Source organism: Glycine max, chromosome 15 (assembly GCF_000004515.6).
Source record: "Glycine max cultivar Williams 82 chromosome 15, Glycine_max_v4.0, whole genome shotgun sequence".
Taxonomy (NCBI): Eukaryota; Viridiplantae; Streptophyta; class Magnoliopsida; order Fabales; family Fabaceae; genus Glycine; species Glycine max.
Window position 1 is genome coordinate 713,398 of NC_038251.2, and position 17,402 is coordinate 730,799.

At 37.7% G+C, this 17,402-nt stretch overlaps 2 protein-coding genes across 2 annotated transcripts; both read left to right on the plus strand.

Moving 5' to 3' along the window:
- Nucleotides 1-41: 41 nt before the first annotated feature.
- On the plus strand, nt 42-7,801 carry LOC100797511 (signal peptidase complex catalytic subunit SEC11C-like). Its single transcript, XM_026125663.2, is given in 7 exon segments — nt 42-120; nt 5,591-5,796; nt 5,895-5,930; nt 6,546-6,591; nt 6,993-7,080; nt 7,490-7,547; nt 7,751-7,801. Coding segments are annotated over 7 exon segments (564 nt in total).
- Nucleotides 7,802-10,982: 3,181 nt separating this feature from the next.
- LOC100818123 (pentatricopeptide repeat-containing protein At1g52620) lies at nt 10,983-13,583 on the plus strand. The gene has a single exon (XM_003546883.5). The coding sequence runs from the start codon at nt 11,057-11,059 to the stop codon at nt 13,481-13,483; it is 2,427 nt and encodes an 808-aa protein (XP_003546931.1). The 5' UTR covers nt 10,983-11,056; the 3' UTR covers nt 13,484-13,583.
- Nucleotides 13,584-17,402: the final 3,819 nt, after the last annotated feature.

A 17,402-nucleotide genomic window follows, 5' to 3' on the forward strand; every position in this document is an offset into this window, starting at 1 on the left:
GAACCGCTTTGTTGAGAGAAGAAGAAGAAGAAAGGAAAGCAATGGGTTGGATCGGCGAGAGTGTGGATTCCATTAAATCTCTTCAGATCCGTCAGGTCCTCACCCAGGCGGTTAGCCTCGGTCAGTTTTCTCTCTTCTTCACTCTCAAATCATTCAATTTTCAACTTCTCCATTCAAATTCCTTTCTCTCCCTTTTTTTTAGGGTTTATCATTAGAGGATCTCTCACACTGTAACACTGCCAGATTATATACAAATAGATTATGCAAACCACGTAGGTAGTTTTATATCATTTCTCTATCCTACTACATCAATCTGCCTCTGCCTCAGGCATGGTGATAGAGAAGTAGAACATGCCACACAAGCAGGAGCAGATATTCACGAAGAGGTGCAAACAGCAACAGAGCAACAGGATACAGGGGTGCTAGCAGAAAACAAGCCCAAGAGAAGAATAGCTAAACCAACATACCTCAGAGATTACATTTGAGGGTGAATTGGGAAATCTATCAATTATCCTTGCTTGGAACTTGTCGAGTAGTAGGAGACAAGTATAACAAACTCTGATTTCGTAATATTCCCCTAGGCACAAAAGATATGCATTCTGTTATTAAGGATTAGTATAAATAATACTTGTAACAAATCAAGCAAGGAATGAGAATTATCTTTCTGAATTTTGCTGTGTGTGGGAGGTCCCTGGTCCTCGAAACCAGGTTTATAATTTTGCTTGTAACAACTGGTGCTCTCGTTGATCCTCACCATGACTGACCCTTCCTCCACCTCCGACAAATTAGAAGCTGCTCTTATTCTTCTCACGAATCAACAGCTTTCCCTCACCAACCAGCAACGTTCCCTCGGTGACTCCATGTCCCAAATCACCCATCGTCTTGACGAGCTTATTCACCGTGTTACCCCTTTCTTCTCGTCCCCTCCACCACATAATTCCAACCCAGTTCATCACCCACCACCTGTCCCTGCATTGCAACACAGAATGAAGTTAGATGTTCCTCGATTTGACGGAACAGACCCATTAGGTTGGATCTTTAAGATCAACCAATACTTCGAGTATCACGGCACATCGGAGCATGATAGACTCACGATTGCCTCCTTTTACATGGAGGGCCGCGCCTTGGCCTGGTTTCAGTGGATGACCAGTAACGGTCAATTCACTTTGTGGCCGGTCTTTCTGCAGGCGCTTCAGACACGGTTCGCACCGTCGCAGTACGAGGACCCCATGGGGTCTCTGTTCAAACTCATGCAGAAGAGTTCTGTTTCGACTTACCTCGCGGAATTTGAAGACCTTGCTAACCGCATCGTGGGCTTGCCGGCACCGTTCCTCCTTAGCTGCTTTGTCTCCGGGCTCACCCCGGAGATTCGCCGTGAGGTACAGGCTCATCAGCCTCTCACCATATCTCAGGCGGCTGGCCTTGCTCGCCTGCAGGAAGAAAAGCTTCGTGACCAGCGTCCCACTCCGTTTCCGCCGCGACCTCGACCCCCTCCTCCCCCTCCCACACCTTCCTCTCGCTTTAACCCTTTACCCCCCCCCCCCCCTTTCCCCTACGTTCTCCCCTTTACCCCCTCCCTCACCCCGCCCTCCTTCCGTACCCCCCACCTTTAAACGCTTATCCCCGGACGAAATGGCCTCTAGACGTGAGAAGGGCCTTTGCTTTAGTTGCGATGAGAAGTACCATAGAGGCCATCGCTGCGCCTCTAAGGTTTTCTTCTTCATCGCGGACGAAGAGGAACCCCCTGACCCGCCTCATATAACCCTACCCACTTCGGACCCAGATAATAACCCACCCGACAACTCACCCACCCATTCAGATACATACCCGGCCCAATTAAGCTTAAATTCCTTGGCGGGACACCTGGCACCAGAAACGCTGCGTTTCATGGCTACCATCGCCGGACACGCCGTGGTCCTCCTCGTCGACGGCGGCAGTATGCATAATTTCATTCAACAGCAACTGGTCACTCTTTTGGGTCTCTCTCCGACCACCACGACTCCTCTACGTGTGATGGTAGGTAATGGTCAGCAATTGGACTGCGACTCGGTCTGCCAAGACGTACCCATCTCCATTCATGACACGGTCTTCGTCGTTGACCTGCATATCCTTCCAATTTCGGGAGCTAACGTTGTGCTTGGGGTCCAGTGGCTGAAATCTTTAGGCCCCGTCCTCACTGATTACAATACTTTGTCAATGCAGTTCTTCTACAATGACAAGTTGGTCCAATTACAAGGGGATATTGATGCTTCCCTGAACCCCCTGTCTCCTTCCCAATTTCGTCGTCTCTGCCGCAAGCAAGGTCCTGGGTTTTATTATCATATTACCCTGCTCCCTCCATCACCACCCACTTGCCTTGACCACATTCCTGAAGCTATACGACCCTTGCTCTCGAAGTACGAAGCCTTATTCCAGCCTCCACAGACCTTGCCCCCTCCTCGTGCTACTGATCATCATATCCATCTCTTACCTCAAGCAACCCCGGTGAATGTGAAGCCTTACCGGTACCCCCATTACCAGAAACACGAGATTGAGACCCAGGTGGACGCCATGCTTCAGCAAGGCTTAATTCAGCCCAGTACTAGCCCGTTTTCATCTCCTGTTTTGTTGGTGAAGAAACACGATGGGTCATGGCGGTTTTGTGTGGACTACAGGGCCCTAAATGCCCTCACGATTCGCGATCGATTTCCGATACCCACCATTGATGAGCTTCTAGATGAGTTAGGTGGTGCTTGCTGTTTCTCGAAACTCGATCTTCTTCAGGGATACCATCAAATTCGAATGCACCCAGATGACGTCCCTAAGACAGCTTTTCGGACACATCATGGGCATTATGAATTCAAAGTCATGCCGTTTGGGCTCTGCAATGCCCCTTCATCTTTTCAGGCTACCATGAACATGTTATTCCGACCATATCTCCGTCAGTTCATCATCGTTTTCTTCGATGATATTTTGATTTACAGCAGCTCTCTCGAAGATCATTTGCTTCATCTTGATATTGCTTTTCAGGTACTCCTCCACAACCATTTTGTTCTGAAAATTTCTAAATGCTTCTTTGGTCAATCTCAGGTTGAATACTTGGGACATTTGGTTTCCCATAAGGGTGTCGAGCCTCTGGCAATGAAGGTTACTGCCATTACCCATTGGCCCTCCCCTCGATCCACTAAGGCTTTACGAAGTTTTTTAGGCCTTGCGGGCTTCTACCGCCGATTTATTAAAGGATATGCTACCATTGCCGCACCATTAGTTAAGGCCACAACGATTGACCCATTTCAGTGGACCGCGGAAGCCCAATTCGCATTTGATCGTCTCAAGGCTGCCTTATCGTCAGCACCAGTGCTGGCTTTGCCGGATTTTCATTTGCCATTCACGGTGGAGACAGACGCTTTGGGGATCGGCATAGGGGCAGTCTTATCCCAACAGGGCCACCCCATTACCTTCTACAGTAAGCCATTTAGTACAAAGCTACTTCGTTCATCTACTTATGTCAGGGAGTTGTTCGCGATTACGGCGGCCGTGAAAAAATGGCGCCAATACCTCTTGGGCCATCGTTTCACCATCATCACAGATCATCGGAGCCTCAAGGAGCTCCTCACCCAAGTGATTCAAACGCCGGAGCAACATTCATACCTTGCAAGACTTATGGGGTACGATTACGAGATACAGTATCGCTCCGGCAGCCACAATCAGGCAGCTGATGCCCTTTCTCGTTTACCAGAACATGAGGCCTCTGTTTCCTTATTACTTTCGGTTCCTGCTCCTCACTTCTTGACTGAGCTCCACCGTCAGCTTGACGCTGACCCCACTTATCGACAACGCCGGGATGACATTCGCAGTTCTCCGGCAACCTACCCTGACTTGTCGATTTCCGGTGCTTTAATCCTACATCGTGGCCGGATTTGGCTTCCTCGCAATTTTCCATTGATACCCACCCTGCTCACCGAATTTCATGCCACCCCCACTGGTGGTCATGCCGGCATTACCAAGACCTTAGCTCGTGTTTCAGAGAGCTTTTACTGGGAAGGACTTCGTGCCGACGTCACCCACTTTGTGAACAAGTGTGTGGACTGTCAGTACACGAAATACGAAACAAAGAAGCCGGTAGGGTTGCTCTGCCCGTTACCGGCGCCCCACCGTCCTTGGGAGGATCTTTCCCTGGACTTCATCGTCGGACTTCCACCCTTCCAAGGTCACACAGTCATCTTAGTTGTTGTAGACCGATTCTCTAAGGGTATTCACTTGGGCATGCTTCCCCAACATCATTCTGCCCATTCTGTTGTTGTTCTATTCATTGACATCGTCGTCAAGCTTCACGGGGTACCTCGGAGTTTAGTTTCTGATCGTGACCCACTATTTGTGAGCCAATTCTGGAGGGATCTCTTCAAATTAAGTGGCGCCCACCTCCGTATGAGCTCTGCCTATCACCCACAGAGCGATGGCCAAACTGAGGTCCTCAATCGTGTTATTGAGCAGTACCTCCGTGTGTTTGTTCATCGCCGGCCACGATCTTGGGGACGACTGCTTCCGTGGGCAGAATGGTCCCACAATACTTCTTGGGTTGCAGCTACTGGACACACTCCTTATGAGCTGACATTTGGAAGAAAACCCCCTCGCTTTCCTGATTACCTGCAAGGCTCATCTCCCATTGCTGCCGTGGATGAGTTGCTGACTGACCGTGAGGAAACTTTTCGTGTCATTCGTAAGAAATTACTAAAGGCACAGGCCTCCATGAAAGCTTATGTTGACACCAAGAGACGCGAGGTGACTTATGCTCTTGATGATTGGGTATTACTCCGGCTGCGCCCTTATCGTCAATTATCAGCCAGGGACTCTCAGGCCACTACCGGCAAATTAGCCAAACGGTTTTATGGCCCTTTTAAGGTTCTCGAAAAGATTGGTGGGGCTGCATATCGTTTACAACTCCCAGAGGGTACCAAAATTCACCCAGTTTTTCACTATTCCTTACTCAAACCATTTCGCGGGGCCCCTGATGATGCTAAGATAGCCAAACTGCCTGCCACATTCATTGATAATCAACCTCTCATCACTCCATCCTCTATTCTTGACTACCGCAAGTCCCCCTCTAATCCCGAGAATTGGGAAGTCTTGGTTCAATGGGATGGTCTTCATCTCGACGATACCTCTTGGGAGGATTGGGACCAGCTTCGTCAACGATATCACCTTGAGGGCAAGGTGATTCTCCAAGGGCCACGGGGTGATAGAGAAGTAGAACATGCCACACAAGCAGGAGCAGATATTCACGAAGAGGTGCAAACAGCAACAGAGCAACAGGATACAGGGGTGCTAGCAGAAAACAAGCCCAAGAGAAGAATAGCTAAACCAACATACCTCAGAGATTACATTTGAGGGTGAATTGGGAAATCTATCAATTATCCTTGCTTGGAACTTGTCGAGTAGTAGGAGACAAGTATAACAAACTCTGATTTCGTAATATTCCCCTAGGCACAAAAGATATGCATTCTGTTATTAAGGATTAGTATAAATAATACTTGTAACAAATCAAGCAAGGAATGAGAATTATCTTTCTGAATTTTGCTGTGTGTGGGAGGTCCCTGGTCCTCGAAACCAGGTTTATAATTTTGCTTGTAACACATGATTGTTACGTCTGCACTGATCATATGGAAGGCATTGATGTGCATTACTGGCAGTGAATCTCCTGTTGTTGTTGTTCTTTCTGAAAGCATGGAACCCGGCTTCAAGCGGGGAGACATCTTATTCTTGCATATGAATCGAGATCCCATTCGGGCAGGGGAGATTGTTGTCTTTAATGTCGATGTATGTTTTCTTTTCTATCGGCTTGCTTCTTTATATTTTTACATAAAATGGGATACTACCTTATTGACATGTATGTACTCTTTTTTTTTAATATCTAGGGACGTGAGATTCCAATTGTTCATCGTGTAATTATGGTAAGCACCTCTTGGACACATAAATTGTCTTTTGGATGGGAAATTAGGATTCCATGGAGGGATCCATGCCATTTAATTAGTGAGTTGCTGAAGGGGTTCCTATTCAAACTGCAACAACATAAATTACATAACAAATTGTGCTTAGCTAGCCAGTTTGATATGACTACAAACTGAATTCTATACTTGGGTTTTATCTACATAGGTACCATCTGTTTTTAGTTCTCCTTATTTTATATGACTTAGTCATGAGGGGTAAGGATTATCATAGTAAAATGCTATTATAACTTTCCTCCTTCACTCTCTGCCCCTCTTTTGTTGCTTGAACTATTTCTATCATTTTATTGTAATTGGCAACATTGTGAAAACTGGAGAGCATCACGAATCTCAGGATAATGTATATGATTGATTACTTAGGACTCATTCTTCCCTCCAAAAAGAGACTTCCTGAATCCCTCAAACACACACATACATATTCACTGGTTTAACATTCTTTATGCTTTTCAGAAACACACAGACACACACACATTCACTGGTTTAATATTCTTTATGCTTTCTGAAATTTATGATAATTATGGTTGCCCTATTTTAGAGTCTCAACACTTGATCATTTTGTAGGTACATGACAGGAAAGATACTGGGGAGGTTGATGTTCTCACGAAAGGTAATGTCTAATTCATGACCAGATAACTTACGAAAATGGTGGTAATGCTGAATTTTAGGTCCTTCATTTTACAGAAATACTAGTGATGCTCGCAACACACTTTCTCCAGCACATTATGATTGAATGAATTTCACAAGGGTCCCAGCAAAAAACTGGGTCCATTCTCTTTTTAGTGAGATCTACATGAAATTCACACAATAATTGGAGTGTTTTAGAAAGAATGTGTTAAAAAGTATATTGTTAGTGTCTCTCTTGTGCTAAACCTAACCAAGTTCTGAATTTGAAATTCATTCTTCTCTCCAGTATTCTATTTCATACTTTTTTATTTAGCAATCCATTTTAATTAGTGGTAATATGTTAATGTAATGCTCTCCCTTGATGTATTTTGTTGTCTTTGGCAGGAGACAAGAATGATGTGGATGACAGGCTACTGTATGTTCACGGTCAGCTTTGGCTGCAAAGGCACCACGTTATGGGTAGAGCTGTCGGGTATAGCATTTCTTTTAGTTACACTTCCTCCACTTAATTGTAGACTTATTTTCTAAATCTATCTTGTTAAAGCCAGTACTCACCTGTTGTGGCATCCACACATAGTTTGTTCCAGTATTCAGGTCATATGTTTCACTTCTCCAACTATAATAAGAGTGATCTCCGTGACGATAAAGTATCATGCATATTTTGGGTACATGCTAAATGCCACTAGAACAGCATAATATCTAACCATGTGCACAATTTCTAACACCTAATTCTCCTTTGAACATGGGTATCATGCCAAGGGTTAATCCTACTTTGTCCCATAACAGTTTGGCATTTAAGTTTTCTTATAGTATGAAGCATTTTCAGTGGGTTAGTAGTTTTTTGGTACTGTATTGCCATTGCTTATATTTGTCAATGGCAGGTTCTTACCTTACGTAGGCTGGGTGACCATCATTATGACTGAAAAGCCTATTATCAAGGTTTGTTTGATGTGCCAATCTATTCTGTTCATCTAGCTGATGTAGATTGTTTACAGTTTGAAACTTGTTGTCACGTTTGATCTATTGCAAAGCAATCTATGATATTTTACTACAGGATAGAATGATGACCATTTTAAAGATGCATGACATATATTGAGTTGCAGCAAGTATGAAGTGCTCTAAAACTGTTTCTTTCCTTGCAGTATATTCTCATTAGTGCTTTGGGGCTGCTCGTGATAACTTCAAAAGATTAAATGATGAAATCTAAAATCAAACTGTGATCTAACCTTCGATGGTAGTGTGAGCAGATGTCATGCTTTTGTTGAAGGTGTCATTTTGTACCATTCATAGTATGGGAGACAATATAATGTTAACAATTAATGCAAAATAGTTGAATTTTGGTGTTTTCTTACTTCTTCCTAGCCCTTGATGAGTTGGTATCTGATTGAAATTTGAAACCCCCCTTCCTTAATATTATATTTTAGTGCAGTTTAAGATTAAGCCTATAAATCTGCTGTTCCTTATCCACAATGCCACCTGCTGCCTATACAAGACTGCTTATTTCTTTGCGACAAATTTTAGCTCGCATGCGTTATAAATCTTAATAATTATAAATTTTTTATCTACATTGATCCTAAATGAAGCAATATTATATTTGTATGGGTGTTACACTGTTAATTTAGTTTTTCTTTTGGTTATCTTACAGCTTTCACCCCTTTGAGTGTGATCACTGATTGATATTCTTGGGATACTGGGCCTGATCTTCGAAAGTACTTAAGAGTTAACCCAAATTCGAACTTGTAAATCATTTATTAAGAGAGCCACTTGGTAATGAATCATGAACGTAGTTGGAGGTTGCATTCACCGCCGTGGAGACCAAAATGGCACGCTAGCAAGTTGTTAGATCTTCATAGTTCCACGAATCATCCTATCCAAATGTATACAAAAAGTAGATGAAAAGAATCACCAATCAATATATTTTTCTTATATGAATTATCTTATCATTCAGACTCGGAACAATGGAGATGATCGGCAGATTTGAATCCCTTTTTATGAAGGGGAGAAAAAGCTTACAATGTGTTTGATTTGTATGTATATAGAAAAATAATTAGAGTTGGATGGTTGATTATTTTAATCACGTCGTTCTTTTTAGTTTTTACACTTTTTTAAGAAAATTCGATCTTTCATTCACAAAGAGATGGCAGAATACCTTACATCAGAATAGATATTACACTGAAACAATATATCATGTCTGAATTTCTAATTTGTTAAAATAAACACATCTTCAGAACAGATTGTACATTTGAATTTGCCGAATATACCGTATACTTATGATTTGTGATGTAGTATTATTATCCTTCAAGATATTTATAAAAAAAACATTGAACGATAAAATTTACTTATGTATAAACCAGAGAGAAGAGTTTAGTACTCCACCTCATTTTATGAAGGGAGGAAAAAAATGTAGATATTATTTATAGTTTACTTTTCATGCATTTTTTGTTTAAAATTGTTTATAGTTTATTTATATACTATCAATCAATAAAAAATTATTTCAGATTTTTAAAAAATAATTAATATAAAATTAATAAACTTATCATATATAATAATTTATTATTGAATAATAATAATAAGTTTTATATTGTAAATGCATTCTAATTAAATTCTTGATATACTATAAACTTTTATGTGATTGGTGAGTTTTAAATAAAATTATAATACAAAAAATTGTTAAGGGTGAGTGTGGCGAATAGTACCAGACTAACTCTGCAATTAAACCAATCCTTCATAGTATGATGTAAATTATTGAAAGTAAAATGAATCTGGTGAAAAGTAAAGTAAGGGTTTCTTAATCTTTAGTCTGTTAATTTTTTTACGACAGATTTTTAATTTGTTATTAGTTTTCTGGTATAAAACTGCCATAAAATAAAGACATAAAGAATAAAACACAAATAAATGAATCATATAAAAATTTAAATCTTGAAATTTTAGATATAAAAAAAATGAAAATTTGCTTAAATGTAATGAATAAAAAATACAAAGGATTTACATGGGGAATTAAGGTCTCGCTTTATTTACAAGTGAGAAAATAATTTATTCAATCTCATATATATAAATAAAAAATGATCTTATAAGCTAAATTTAATTAATTTTATCTTATTTTACAGTATTATTCATTTAATTTTATTTTATTTTCAACAACTTTTTTTTATTCATAATAATAAGTTTTATTAAAAGATATTCTTGAAATTTTAATTAGTGTGAAATTAGTTATGAAGAGAGAGGAAACATTTTATGCAAGAAAGAAGAATGTAAGAAAAGAAAGGGAGAGAAGCGAGTGAGAAATGAAGTTGAATGGTGGCACTAGGCATGTAACCCTATTGATGATGTGTGAGATGGAGTATCATCCTGACTCTCGATAATGCTAATCTCTCTACGATCCAGTCGCAGACTCTACCACTCGGGCATTCTCCAGAGACTCAAATCAGACAAGGATCCCGACGCCCTCTTCCACCTCTTTCAGTCCAATGCCACCAATCGCCTCTTCCTTGAAAACCGCTTCGCCTTCCAAGACACCGTCTCCCGCCTCGAAAACCTCATAAGGTTTATTCAAGGGATTTTGTCATATTTGAGGTATATATATAAATTTTATTAAGGAAAAAGACTTATAATTTCACTTTACCTTTATCTAATTTAAATTTTGTTAAATTTTTTAAAATAGTTGATTAAATTCTTTTTTAAATAAATAAATAAATAAATTTGGTCCCACGACCAATTGTATTTTTTCTACTCAAAACTCTCGACGTATTATTTTTAATCTAAATATGAGTGTACTTTAAGTTGAAATAATTTTAAAGATTAAAAGTGAGAAATTTAGTAAAAATTTGATAAAATTATAAGATATAAGATAAAGTTTTTTTTTAACAACAAAGATTAAAGTTTGACAAGAAAATTAAAATAATAAATATATATATATATACTAAAAGAAAATTTAAAAAATATATTGCATAAATACTAAACGAATAGGAACAGTAAATTATAAACACATAATAATAATAATAATAATTAGTCACAATCTATTATTAACGTTCGGATATATTTGTTGCATTTTTATATACTTTCGGAGATTAAATTTTGCATTTTCATCTTTCAAGGACGTATTTGTAGATAGACGAAAAGTAAAAAAAAAAATTCTATGACAAATATGTCCATAGGCTGACAATCCACATTCAAAATCATCTCAACGTCAAATTTATCCCTCCGTATGCTATTTTATTAATTTGTTGCATTCTTTTGCTAAATTTTATATTTTCGTCCTCAAATTTATCAATAAATTGAAGGACAAAAGTGACTACTTCTTTTTTTTTAATTAAAAAAACGTTATACTAAATCTTAGTTATACTTTAATAAAGTTGAGAGTCTAAGTAAGACGAAGGAGGCTAAGGCAAATTCATGATTGAAGACTCTTGCTTCCTTGTCCTTGAATTGAAACTTTTGTTCCCTCTCAAATGTCGAAGGCAACTCTTTCTCGAATCAAACCTCGTCAACACCCGAAAGGCTCCTCCTCTTTGCCTCCCCGCATCAACTACCTCGTTTCCGACGTCATCCGAATCCTTAAAACCCACCAATGGCAGGATTCCCTCGAATCTCGCTTCGCCGAATCCAAGGTTGTCGTTTCCGACGTTGCCCATTTCGTCATCGACCGAGTCCACGACGCAGAACTCGCTCTGAAGTTTTTCGATTGGGCTTCGACCCGACCCTTCTCTTGTTCTCTCGATGGGGTTGCCCACTCTTCTCTTCTCAAGCTCTTGGCCAGCTTCAGAGTGTTCCCGGAGATCGAGTTGGTGCTGGAGAACATGAAAGCTCAACACTTGAAACCTACCCGTGAAGCATTCAGCGCTTTGATTCTTGCATATGGAGAATCCGGGTCGCTTGATAGGGCCCTCCAGTTATTCCATACTGTTCGTGAAATGCATAACTGTTTGCCCACTGTTGTCGCTAGCAATTCGTTGCTGAATGGTTTGGTCAAAAGCGGGAAAGTTGATGTTGCGCTCCAGCTGTATGATAAAATGCTTCAAACAGATGATGGCACTGGTGCTGTTGTGGATAACTACACCACCTCCATAGTGGTGAAGGGATTATGCAACTTGGGGAAGATTGAGGAAGGTAGGAGATTGGTTAAGGATAGATGGGGGAAGGGTTGTGTGCCACATGTGGTGTTTTATAATATGATTATTGATGGGTATTGCAAGAAGGGTGATCTCCAATGTGCTACTAGAACTCTCAAGGAATTGAAAATGAAGGGGGTTTTGCCAACGGTAGAAACTTACGGAGCTTTAATTAATGGATTTTGCAAGGCAGGGGAGTTCGAAGCAGTTGATCAACTTCTGACAGAAATGGCTGCAAGGGGATTGAATATGAATGTGAAAGTGTTTAATAATGTTATTGATGCTGAGTTCAAGTATGGTTTGGTAACTAAAGCGGCTGAGACGATGAGAAGGATGGCTGAGATGGGTTGTGGGCCAGATATTACAACTTACAATACTATGATTAACTTTTCGTGTAAGGGTGGAAGGATTAAAGAAGCTGATGAATTCCTAGAGAAGGCAAAAGAAAGGGGATTGCTGCCTAATAAGTTTAGTTATACCCCCCTCATGCATGCTTATTGCAAACAAGGGGATTATGTTAAGGCAGCAGGTATGCTTTTTAGGATTGCTGAAATAGGAGAAAAACCGGACTTGGTTTCTTATGGTGCTTTTATCCATGGAGTTGTTGTTCATGGGGAAATTGATGTTGCACTGATGGTCAGAGAGAAAATGATGGAGAAGGGCGTGTTTCCTGATGCTCAAATTTACAATGTTTTGATGAGTGGTCTCTGTAAGAATGGGAGGTTTCCTGCCATGAAACTACTACTTTCTGAAATGCTTGATCGAAATGTTCAACCTGATGTGTATGTTTTTGCCACCTTGATGGATGGGTTTATTAGAAATGGTGAACTTGATGAGGCAATTAAGATTTTTAAAGTCATAATTCGAAAGGGTGTGGACCCTGGCATTGTGGGGTATAATGCCATGATCAAAGGTTTCTGTAAATTTGGAAAGATGACAGATGCTCTATCTTGCTTAAATAAGATGAAGAATGTGCATCATGCTCCAGATGAATACACATATTCCACAGTCATAGATGGATATGTAAAACAGCATGACATGAGTAGTGCACTCAAGATGTTTGGACAAATGATGAAACATAAATTCAAGCCAAATGTGATCACCTACACCTCTTTGATCAATGGATTCTGCAAGAAAGCAGATATGATCAGAGCTGAAAAAGTCTTCAGAGGGATGAAGTCTTTTGATTTGGTGCCTAATGTTGTCACATACACTACACTAGTTGGGGGTTTCTTTAAGGCTGGTAAACCTGAGAAAGCAACATCCATTTTTGAGCTAATGCTGATGAACGGTTGTCCTCCAAATGATGCTACATTCCATTACTTGATAAATGGTTTAACAAATACTGCAACTAGTCCGGTTCTTATTGAGGAAAAAGATTCTATGGAAAACGAGAGGTCCTTGATTTTGGATTTCTTCACAATGATGCTTTCGGAAGGATGGGATCAAGTGATTGCTGCTTATAATTCTGTTATTGTTTGTCTTTGTAAGCATGGAATGGTTGACACTGCTCAATTATTGCTAACTAAGATGCTGACTAAAGGATTTCTTATAGATTCTGTATGTTTCACCGCTATGCTACATGGCTTATGCCATAAAGGCAAATCAAAAGAATGGAGAAATATCATATCCTGTGATCTAAATAAGATTGAACTTCAAACTGCTGTTAAATATTCCCTGACATTAGACAAATACCTATATCAGGGAAGGCTCTCAGAGGCTTCGGTTATTTTACAGACCTTGATTGAGGAAGATAGAGTGAGATAGAATGAGATAGAGTGAGGAAAGTCTACAGACTAAAGAAGTCAAACAACTTTTCAGTCTCATGTATGAATGTGCATATAATGTGATCTACGTAGAAATTAAAGAAGACATTGGTATTTTTTCTGAATTCTATTATACTTGTTGATGACAGTACGCAACAAAGCGACAACTCAAATTATCTTCAGAAAAGCATTTTATGAAGTGGCTATCAATGAATCATTATTTGTTCCAACCTTTTGCAGTATTACTGGCATTTAAAGATGGGTTTTTTACTTTATGCTTTGAAACATCAAACAGCTGTCTGTGGCAATAAAGAGGTTCTGAATTGATATGAACTGCAGTTACATGGTATCCATTACAGTTTGCTTTCAATGGAAACAACTGGAGCATGTGTATTACTTATATACAATTGTTTGGAAATTAACATTAAATGGGTATAAAGCCCTGTTTCTTAAGTATGTTGAAGACTTCAGTTTTTGGCAGTTCACTTGTCATATTGGGAAAAGCCCTTCAACATATTAATATGGCCCCGCTGATATATTTGAAACTCCTTGAATGGCTTCTTTGCCGGGGCATTATTGTAGACAGCCAGCGTATGCTAATTACGCTAATTATTTTCAGAGTCATGCAATTGGTATATATACCTTGAAGGTTAGTAAAAGGGGCATTTGATTCTGTTACCCCTTAGCAGTTAGCTGGTATATTGTCACCCAAACAGATATATACCTTGAACGACTATACAAGGTGCCTATAGGATCCATAAATAATAATAGGGATATCCCGAAATAACCTTTTATTGACTAATCTTAATTGGGATGTTCGATTCCATATATATAGAGAAGTGACGTATCATATGAGTGATTATTTTATGTGAAAATAAAAATGATCAATTTCGATCCTTAAATTAAAATAAAAAAGTTTAGATTAAAATTATTTTAAATTTAAATTTTATTTAACTATACAATCTTTAAAAGATTCATCAAATAAAAATCAAATATTTAAAAGATATAATTTATTTCATCCAAAAATTTCACCTGGACCACTATCAAACATACTTCCATTTTGAGGAGTTCCACCAACAAACGTAATTTCACTTCCAAGAAATCCACCACCTAAACCTAATTCCAAACTAGATAACCATCAAGTTCAACCCTTAATTCCAAGAATTCCATTACCAAAACTAGGACCAACAAGTCCAATTGCAAGACCAAACCCAACACCAATTCCAATAATTCCGAACTGTCTTGAGAACCTGTACTCATGTCACTGCACGGACTTGTTTGAATGCTCCTAATGTTGCTACATCACTGTTAGCGGCTTGTCTCATTCCATCCATGAATCAATGCGTCTATCCCCATGGAGCTGAATCTAGTACATTTTGTTTTCCCAATTAATTCTCCGTTTTTTTTAATATCTACTTTCAAGAAATCATTTATAAATTATGAAATACGATAAATGCAGTTTTATTTTTGCATTTTACTAACAAATTTTTACTTCAGATATAAACCTTGTCAAAAAAAAGTTGAAAAAAATTCTATCTTGACTTCTCAGTCTCACTACTTTATTATATACTTCTAATTGATTTTAAAATGCACCATCGTCATGCTTTATACAAATGTTATTCATATCAATAACATTTTTATTCATACAAAGTCAAATTTTAGAGTGACAAAATCATGAAAATAACTTATTATTTCCCCATAAATATTAAATAGCTAGTGTTTTATCAAATTTTCTAATGCCCATATATTAAAAGAGAAAACAATCATGTAAAAATCTAACTCGACAGAATTCATTTTACACAAATAGATATACTCTAGCGCATTTAAATTTATGTGTAATCCCTTATATAATACTATGTTTTACTAGTATAACGTGGCTTTAATTGGTTTTTTCTTACACCAATTATATTTATATTGATTTTAATTATGTAAGAGGCTTCACGTGGTTTATTATTGTCTTTATCAGTTTTAAGGTTTAAAAATTATCTTGTTGATGCAGGTAGCCCGCCTATTAGAGCGTAAAATTATGTCAGGCATAAAGGGCAATAAATATACTGGAAGTACTTGCAACATATATTGCTAGTAGAAGAATAACCTAATTTGCTCATCCTATATAATAACCCTAATGTCTCTCTTGAAACATTCCTAGTGATAATGTCAACTTTATGATTGACTTTCAAGCTAGCTTGTTTTATGATTAAGGATCTGATGTATCTTCTATATTTTAATTAGCTACATCACTAAATGTCATGATCTATAATGGCCCTCTTACTAAATAGTTATAAAACATGTTTTACTTGTATTTTTCGTGGATTTCTATACATAATCAATTTATGTTCAAAACCTAAAGATGTGCTCTGCTAGCTACTAGTTGTGTTTGTTGAATCGCCCAATATGTGTAAACTTTTAAAATAGTTAGTTAACAATGCAATAATGATTGACTTTTTTGGCGCATCGTTCATATTTTTTGTAAATTTTATCATTAAACTATAAAATTTGTATATTTTATCATTCAATTTTCAAAATTTTATACATTTTTTCAATTAGTTTTTTTTTCATATTGTGTCACCTAATTTATAAAATTGTGTATTTTATTACTCAACTTAAAAAATGCTTGATCATAATATTATAGGGGACAACATATGCAAAATTTTAAAAGTTGAGTGACAATGCATAAAATTTAAAAATTGGATTACAAAATGTATAATTTTTATAATTTTTTTGAAATTCGCAAAAAATGTGAAAGATGGGGTTACAAAAAAATTTAATCAAGCCTACTTTTTTATATTTTGAAGCATTAATGGAAGTACTTTCGCTCTGCAGAGTTTGATGAACGTTCAATATGTTTAAACTTTTAAAATATTACGTTAACAATACGTACAGTAGTTTTTTATATATTATATTTTAATATTTTGTATCAAATATATTGGTAAATTTTTATGTAGATCTTACTAAAAAAATTAATTCCAATCTTTTTTATCCAATAATTAAGTGGAGAAGTTTGATTTCTCTTTAGTAAAGTTTAAAACTCAAATCTTACAAATAAATAAAAATAATGAGAATTTTATATTCTTAAATAACTTTATCTGACTCAAATTAATACATTTAATATAATTTCTAATCATTAAAAATTTCAAACAAATTAATTTTTTTATCTTAATCCTTCTATTCATACAAATAAAATATCTTATTAATTCTAACTTTAGTCAAAAAATAAGTAAAATTTGATCAAAAATTATTTTCATCAAAAATCAAAATTTTATATTATTCAAACAATTTAATCTTAACTTTAAGACATTAATCATTTTCACTCAATCATTTAGTTAAACAATTCTAACGTCTAATAAAGTAATATTTAAATCAAAAGATTTTAATATAATAAAACTAATTTAAAAATACTAACGAATTAATTATAGGTCAAGTTAAAGAAGAAACAAACTAGGAGAGACAGAGAGGGTGGAAGGAAAGGTGGTGTAAGCAATGTTGGTCATATCTCAACGTTTTTCTTGTCTAAGTTCCCTTCGGAATACTAGAAGATGGATCTTTGGAGGGTCTTTTAGAGATGGGGGAGAGTGTGGGAAGATTTCATTGCAAGTAGAAGAAATTATTGGGGAGATAGGTATGGCTTTGTGAGGTTCTTGGAGGTTAAAGACGAAAAGCGTTTGGAGCAGCAACTTGATTAGATATACATTAGTGATACCAAAATGCATGTTAATATTCTGAGGTACCAGAAGAACAATAGGCAACATATAGGGGGAGTGGTACAGAAAGGGGGTCATAAGGAGAAGAAGGAATTGAGAGGAAGTGGACATCAAGGCAGGGATAACAGAACATATGCACAGGCTGCAATACCTCTGAAAAAGATGGAAACACAACAATGGATCGGAGGGTCAAAAGGGGGAACAAAGAGGAGGAGATAC